This window comes from Terrapene carolina, unplaced genomic scaffold (genome assembly GCF_002925995.2).
Source record: "Terrapene carolina triunguis isolate 2854851 unplaced genomic scaffold, T_m_triunguis-2.0 Scaffold227, whole genome shotgun sequence".
In the NCBI taxonomy this organism is placed as follows: Eukaryota; Metazoa; Chordata; order Testudines; family Emydidae; genus Terrapene; species Terrapene triunguis.
Window position 1 is genome coordinate 4,873,815 of NW_020664578.1, and position 8,316 is coordinate 4,882,130.

General features: G+C 61.1%; 1 protein-coding gene across 1 annotated transcript in view; it reads left to right on the plus strand.

Moving 5' to 3' along the window:
* RORC (RAR related orphan receptor C) overlaps nucleotides 1–8,316 on the plus strand; it is a 66,996-nt gene that overhangs the window by 13,769 nt on the left and 44,911 nt on the right. Inside the window, exon 2 of the mRNA XM_026656245.2 lies at nucleotides 6,199–6,228. Coding sequence (XP_026512030.1) covers nucleotides 6,199–6,228 — 30 coding nt within the window. The remainder of the gene's footprint in view (nucleotides 1–6,198; nucleotides 6,229–8,316) is intronic.

An 8,316-nucleotide genomic window follows, 5' to 3' on the forward strand; every position in this document is an offset into this window, starting at 1 on the left:
TGTGTGTCTGTGCAGCGCCTGGCACAATGGGGCCCTGATCTCAGCTGAGGCAGGCACTGTTTCTCTCCGTGTGTCTGTGCAGCGCCTGATACGACAGGGCCCTAATCTCCATTGACTCTTCTAAGCGCTGCCGTAATATAAATTATAGTGACCTGGGATGTGGTTCTCTGTGGGCTTTTGCAAGGGCCTCAGATCATGGATTTCGGCTGTTTCCCCCCCTCCGCCATGTGGGCAGGGCTTTGGGCTCCCAGCAGTGAGCTACTGGCAGTATCCCAGCTGAGCCTGGCTGGGTATGAACCTGGAACATTCTGTGCTACAAGCACCATCTTCTACCCCGGAGCTAAAGGAGCAACACCATTAGCTGGTACCTATAGTAGACTCTTATCCTCTTAGACAGACCAGCTACTAGAAGGGGGACAGAACCCCACACTCCCCTAGCGAGGCATTATTATTACTGACTGCACTGAGCTCCAGGCATGGACCAGAACTCAGGGCACTAGGCGCTGTACAAACCCAGACCGGAGATGGTCCCTGCCCCAAGGAGCTGACAGTCCGAGTAGGGGCATCTGCCCTGTGTTGGTTCTTGGGACTGAGGATGGGGGGAGAGGGAAGACAGATCCTTTAATCCCTAGCTTGCGAGTTCACCCCCGGCCCACCTTGTAGGCACTAGGTGACTCGAGGACTGGAGCGGCCATCGGGAGTGAGTACCCCAGGTGGGGGGGGTCCCTCCAGGTTGGCAGGGGAGTGGCAGGAAGCTCGCCTCTTGTCTGCAGAGCTGCCAGTCCAGCATGTAAAAAGCCAGGCCAGGGCTGGGGGGAGCAGGCGGCAGAGCCCTCACTGCACGTGGTAGGGGGCTGCAGAGGGCCGTGGAGCAGGAATTGCACCCAGGCCAGTCCCCTTCAGCTCCGGCCCAGGCCCGCGAGCTCCCGGCAGCGCTGCCAGCCGACGTGAGGCCGCTCGTGTCAGGAGCAAAACCCCTCTGGAAGAGCCGGCGCCCCCAGTCAGCTCCCGGAGGACGGCTGGAGGGCAGGGCCACTCGGCAAGCAAGTGGGGCACCAGCCCACGCATCGGCCCCAACCAATAGCTGGGACTACCCGGCAGGGGCAGGCTGGGAGCTGGCGAGCCAAGGGGCACCGCGGGGGCTGTCTGGGCCCGGCAGCCTCCTTAGAGCGTCACCCTCTGGGCTCCTGCAGCGCAGGTTGGGTTGGCGTCCCCGTCGCTCAGCCGGAGGGGAGCCCAGTGCTGCCTCTTCCCCCTGAGCTTCTGTGCAGCGTTGCTGTGAGACTGCTGTAAAGCCCCTTTTCCTTACCCCAGAGGTGGCTGCATCTCAGCGCCAGGCAGGGGATCCCTGTATGAGCAGCCCCTGTTCCTCACCCCAGAGGTGGCTGCATTTCAGCGCCAGGCAGGGGATCCCTGTATGAATAGTCCTGGCACCCCACCCCAGAGGTGGCTGCATCTCAGTGCTGGCTGGGGGATCCCTGTATGAACAGCCCTGGCACCCCACCCCAGAGGTGGCTGCATCTCAGCGTGTGGCTCCAGACTGGGATAAAAAGCTATAGGGAGGCAGTGTGGCTGCTGGGTGTGCAGGCGATGGCGGCGAGGGGTCCCAGGCCCCATGTCTGTTCAGGTGCCTCCCTGCGCTGTGACTCAGACACGTGTGGCTGGCAGGCGGCCAAGGCCCAGGAGCTGGATTATGTAAGCAGGGAGTTCAGGCGAGGCCAGTGTGGGGGTTGGGCCACGCTCCCCCCACCCTGCCCTGCTTCCCCTTATTCAAACCCCGCCCAGCAGGGGGCAGCAGGCAGCCGAGTGGGCACGGGGTGGCACAGAGGGTCAGACCCTGGGGCAGTGTGCTGCGCCTTGACCTAGAGCGGGGTCCCTGTTGTGTCAGGTGCTGCCCAAACCCAGACCCAGATCAGGCTCCCCATGGGAACCCAGGGGTTGTACGGGCTCCAGTTCCGAGTTCAGGGGCCCTTCGGGGAGCCAGGGGCCATACGGGACCCAGGACTGGGCCGTACAGGCCCCAGGACTGAGATCAGGCCCCCCACGGTCCAGTGTGAGACAGCTGCTGTCCTGCAGAGCCCCCGGCCCAGGGGGTACAAGGCCAGGCCGTGGGGGGGGGGGGAATCTTGTCTCTTTCGGCCTGAGATTTTTCTCCAATTCTTCGCTATCTTGTGCCACTACCTCTTGGCCCCCCATGTGGCCGGTACGTGAGTCCTTCTGATTGGAGGCGGGGGCCGCCTGCCACTGGCTGGGCTGCCTGATTGGACGAGAGCACCGTGGTGCCTGCCACAAATTCAAAAACTGCCCCCCCCCCACTGTGAAAGGCCCACAGGCACTGGCTTAAACTGGGCCAGCTCCGCTCCAGCCTATGAGGGTGGGAGGGGGGCTTGGAAAAGAGAAGTAAACTAAAATCTGTGGGAGTAGACTCTGGGATTCTCTGCCCATCAGATACCTGGTGCCACGGCTGACCCGCCCCGAGGGGGATCGGTCCCCCTGTTACCCCCCCCCGAGGGGGATCAGACCCCTTGATAGTCCCCAGGAACAAGGGTCTGTGCTGGGCTCCGTCTCAGAGCTCCCTGCTCCCCCAGGCCCACCGGCTGCTGCGAAGCGTCTCTGCCCTTGAGTGGGGAGCATGTCCCAGATGGGGAGAGGGCCGTGAATCGGGGGGCGGGGGTGAGGGAGGTCCCCACTTCAAGCTTCAGCAAAGTGAGCCGGGACAGTCTCAGCTCCTAGTAGGGCAGCCCCCCCCCCAGCCCCCCAAACCACCAGCTGTTTGGGGGAGAAAGGACCAGTGCCCCTTGCAGCCCCAACTGCCCGCCCTGGGTGAGTCCCTCCGGGGGGAGCTCTGCCCGCCCGGCCAGCCCCGTCCTGGGGAACCGGCTCCAGCCGTGCGCAGAGATGGCCCCGGAGCCACGGGGGTTAAGGCGAGGAGCGAAAATAGCAAAGCTGCTTAGGAGGGTGGCGTGGCGAACGTGCGGCTTTCTCCCGGCCCGATGCTCAGCAGGCTAATCAGATTGATTTTCCCTTTCGGGGGTGGGGGTGGAGGCACAATTAACCCTTTGTTATTGTCTGCGGGTCGGGATGGAGGGGCACTGACAGGAGCTGCGGGGGGCAGGGCTGGGCTAGCAGGGGGCTGCGGGTCGGCATTGAGGGGCACGGGCAGAGCGGGAGGGGGCAGGGCTAGGATAGGAGGGGGCTGCGGGTTGGGATTGAGGGGCATGGGCAGAGCTGGGGGGCAGGGCTGGGCTAGGAGGGGGCTGCGGGTCGGGATTGAGGGGCATGGGCAGAGCTGGGGGGCAGAGCTGGGCTAGCAGGGGGCTGCGGGTCGGGATTGAGGGGCATGGGCAGAGCTGGGGGGCAGGGCTGGGATAGGAGGGGGCTGCGGGTCGGGATTGAGATGTTTTTCCCACTATCCCAGCTGTGGGCTCCCTAGGTCTGCTGATGCCCCCTCAATCCCAGCCCCCACCTGCTATCCCAGTCCTACCCTCGTCCCCCAGCTCTGGGATGTACCTTGGTTCCTGGAGGCGGAGGGGAAGTGGAAACTCTTTAAGTAAATTACAAAGCGTGGAGGAGGGGAGTGAGTGCTAGGGGAGGCTGAAGGGGAGGATGCTGTGTCTCTGTGGCTCAGTCCCAGAGGGCACGAGGTTTCGTGCTGCCCGGGTCCAGGTGCTGTGGGGTGCAGGCAGGCTCTGCCCCACATGATTCCTAGTAGAACTGACCCCGCAGGGTCCTAGAGCATCGCAGGCCTGGCCCTGCCAGGAGCCAGAAGCCCCGGGGAGGGCCCACTGCAAGTCCTGCAGCAGGAGGGAGTGGGGTCCAGTGGTTAGAGCAGTGGGACTGGGAGTCAGGACTCCTGGGTTCCATTCCCAGCTTTGCCACAGACTTGTTGTGACCTTGGGCATGTCGGGGGGGCTGATCCTGCCCCATGTTTTGTAGCGCGCTCGGAGCCCCTCCAGCGAGACGTGCGAGACCAAGGGGTGTCGATGCTGATGCCTCTGTCACCATCTCTCAGGTGCCCCCAGAATCCGTCCAGTCCCACGCAGGCAGGCAGCAGGATTTCTGCCCCGCAGAGTCCCCTCGATGCCCGCTGCTGGCTGGGAGCACAAGGCCTTTCTGTGCGGCTTTAGCGTCTCTCCAGTCCCCGGGGAAGCTGGCCGACCGAGCAGGTTGTCCCTGCCTGATTACGTCCCACTCCGCCCTGCCCTAAGAGAAAATGAGCCGTCCATCCCCATACACCCCCCCTGTCCATCCCAATGCATCTCCCCCTGTCTGACTGTCTACCCATACAGCTTCACCTATCCAACCCCATGCAGTCTCTCCATCTATATGCCTACCCCCACCTGTCTGTCCATCCCCACGCACCCCATCTGTCTACCCATCTATACCTATAACCCTATCTATCTGTCCATCCATCTCCACACACCACCATCTGTCTGTCTGTCCGTCCACTCCTGTGCACCCCCATCTATCTAAGGTACTTACCTGCCCCCCCTTATCTTAGTAACCAAGTGCTTCATCCTCACAGCCCCCCTGGGAGGCAAGACAGTGCGGTTAGTCTCATTGTCCAGGGGGAAACTGAAGCACAAAGAAGCTAAGTGAGTTGCCCAAAGTCACGCAGGAAGTCTGTGGAAGAGCAGGGACTTGAACCCGGGTCTCCCGATTCCCAAGCTTGCCCCCTAACGACTGTGTGAATACAGGGGGTTTCTGAGATCCGCTACCGTCCCGCCTGGAACAGTGCGGCATAGTTTATTACTGAGTTAATTATTAATCAGTCTGATAATGCCTACCCAGTCACTGAGTTATTAATCAGGGTATTGGGTGTGTGCTTATGGGGAGAGATCGTCCTCCGAGCCTGGGACTTTCCCATCTCACCCCCCTCTCTGCTTCCCTCCTCTGGCTGCCCCGTCCACCACAAGTTGCTTGGCTGCCCTTCCAGGCCCTTGGCAGCCTGTCCCCTCCCTCCCTGCCATCCTGCATTCGCTCCCCCCTCCGCTCAGCCCATGGTCCCAGCCTCCAGCACCCACCTGGTCCGGTCTCACACCAGCCCCTTGGCGCTCTCTCCCGTGCTGCCCCATGCGCCCGGGAGGAGCTCGCTGCGAACGTCCACGAAACGAGCTCATCTCCTCCCGCACGGCCCTCCTTACACCTTCAGAACTCCTCCGCCGGCTCTGGCCTGCGGCCATGCTGCGAGCCCGGCCCCCCAGCCTGAGCAGGGGGGTGCTCACTGCGCTCCCCCAGCTGGCTGGGTCCGGCTGGTCTTGCGTTTAGATTGTCAGTTCGTTGGGGCAGGGGCCGTCTTTGTTCTGGGTTTGTACAGCGGCTGGCACCAGGGGAGCCTGGTTTGTGACTGGGGCTCCTGGGTGCTACTGTAATACACCTAATCAATAATGTACATCACCTAGCACTGTGAGGACCTGGTTTGTGACTGGGGCTCCTGGGTGCTACCATAATACACCTAATCAATAATGTACAGCGCCTAGCACTGTGGGGACTTGGTTCACGAATGAGACACCTCGGCGCTACCCCAGTGCAAACAGTGATAATAATAACAGTACTTGTGGCACCTTAGAGACTAACAAATTTATTAGAGCATAAGCTTTCGTGGGCTACAACCCACTTCTTCGGATGCCCACGAAAGCTTATGCTCTAATAAATTTGTTAGTCTCTAAGGTGCCACAAGTACTCCTGTTATTTTTGCGGATACAGACTAACACGGCTGCTACTCTGAAACCAGTGATAATAATATTGTTTTGACACATCGAGGGCTGCGTGTGGGTCGTTCCCCAATGCTCTGACTGGTCTCTGCTGTAAGGTCTGCAGTGAGGCCTGGCCCCTGGGGCATTTGCACTCAAACCAGGAAGTGCTGGATAAATTGGGGTGGGGAATGGGTTGTAGAGCATTTCTCCTGGAGGCGCTAGTGGTTAAAGCAGGGGGCCGAGAGCCAGGACTCCTGGGTTCTATTCCCAGCTCTGGGAGGGGAGTGGGGGCTAGTGGGTTAGTTGAGGGGAAATGGAGGCTGGGAGGACTGGTAATCAGTCCCCTGGGTTCTATTCTAAGGGGCTGGTGGGCCCTCTTGGTGCCTCAATTTCCCCATGCAGCTTCAGTAGCCATTTGGGAGAGGTGGCAGGCTCTTGGGGGGGATGCCTGCAGGGGTCCTGCTGCTGCTGCCGTCTCACCCCGTCTCTCTCTTGGTTGCAGGCCCGATCGCCATGAAGAAGACGCACACATGTAAGTACAGTTCCCGCCAACGGGCCTCTCCCCCTTTGCACTGTCCCAGGCGTCCTGCCCCAGTGGGGGTCTCGGGCCCTGCCCCTAATTGGGGCACAAGGGAGATCTGCAAAGCCCAGCACAGCCTAGACCCTCTCGGCTCACGTGGGGGTGTGCTGTAGCAGAGGCAGTGTGGCCTAATGGGCTGAGCAAGGGGGACTAGGACTCCGGATATTGCTGAAATCAAGCCAGGCACCCGCACCGTGCCTCAGTTTCCCTCCTGTACAGTGCAGACAGTGATACCTGGCTGACTCTCGGGAGTTGGGCAGTTCTTTGCTCTGTTTATCAAGGGCTAATAAGCAAGGGAGAGGTTGGTTAATTAATTATAGAGTCTTGTAATACCCAGGAGCTCAATAGCTGGTTGATATTAGTCTGTGGCCCCTTCTCGCAATGTAGATGCAGCCAGCTCGCGCCTGAAATGGGCTCCTGCCGTCTGTTCACCCTTTGTGACAGCAGGGTAGAGTTACCACTGAAACTCGCTTACCACTTAGCAGCCGGCTTTGTCTCAGGGCTGTAAAACCCACCTGCTGGCTTGGATAGCTGCTGGGCCTCGTGGGGGGGGGGGGGGGTTGACATAGAGGGGGAGGGGAGGGTGGCACCTTGGGAGCGGGTGGTGAAAATGGAGCGGTCCAATGAGCTCGGCCGACACAAACTAATCAAAGCGGAAGTGGGACGTTGGTCCAGAGTGCCCCAGGTTCCTCCCCACGCAGGGGGTGCCAGTGCTGAGTGTGGGTCTTTAGGAACTGCCCCACGCGGGAGGGGCGAGATCTTTAGCAGGTGGTGGAACAGTCTTGTCCCAGCTTTGATGAGCCGGTGTGTTGGGGCACAGGCGGGAGCTGTCGGGAGAAGCAGGATGGAGGCCAAGAACCCAGACACCGCCCCCCCTCGCTCACAAGAGGAGCGGATAGATCTTGCATGTATTACACCCAGCTCCTCCTGTATTTGCTGTTCCAATGTCTCTTTGGCTGGGCCGACGGAAACGGGGACAACGCTGGGGATATTTCCAAACAGGGTTGGGTAAACACCATCCTTGCAATATCGGCTTCACAAGTCTCTTGCATGCCAGATTTCTCTGGCATCTGTGTCTGCCAAACCCTGCAGCAGCAGCCAGCGCTTGGTGCCGCACAGAAAGTGCCACGTGTCCAGCCCTGTGATGCCACCCAGCGATTCCTTCCTGACCCTGAAGGCCTGAAGCATGGGAGTTGCCATCGTTAGAGTATCGTCTGGTGTGCTCTGTCTCCCTCTGGTGGCTGGATTATGCAAAGAGGTTGAGTCGGCCGCTGCCTCTGGGCTACCAGATGAGCTGCAGCTGAGGCTCGTGTGTTCGGAACGAGGGGGCTGTGGGTTCGGTGCCTGCTCAGGGGTATTGTGGTGTTAGCTGGCAGAGTGGCAGATGGAGGGTCTCAACCCACGAGGAGGGAGATTAAGGGCGCAACCAGCTGTGGGGTCTTAACGCACACCCAGCTACGGGGTCTTAGTGCCAATGGTTGTTTCACCCCCTAGTGGCAGGCCCTGGTGACTGCAACAACCTGCCCCTGAAGACCAAAGCCTCCATCCTGCACCCACGCCTGGCCTCGCCACTGGCTTAGACTGGGCGCTCGGGGCAAGCTGTGGCTAGCCAGCCCTGAGGTGCTCAGAGCCAGCCCTGCCTTGGCAAGCTCCAGGTCTGGGTGCCCGCCTGTCTGCAGCCCCTGCCTTTCCTTTTCTCCGCGGGCTGCCCTGTTTAACCCCCGGCTGCTGGGGCTGGCTGGGCCTAGTTGTGCCTGGCAGCGGGAGGGGAGGGGGGCCCGTTTCTCCCTAGCTCTGCCTGGGGGCTCCCTCTCAGCCAGAGCCCTGCCGTGCGCGGTGGGGAGGGGGGGGGCGAGGCAAAGGCAGGCACTGCGGTGAGCGGCAGGTTTGGTTTTCACAGCGCTGCGGTTAACTTGTCCCGAGGTGTGAATGCTCCTGAGGCCGGGGTGGGGGGGAGAAGGAAGTCTGGAGGGGGGGTGCTCTCTCCCCAGCCCACCTGCTGCAGAGGCTGGTCCCCCTCCCCCCACCTCGCCACAGGGA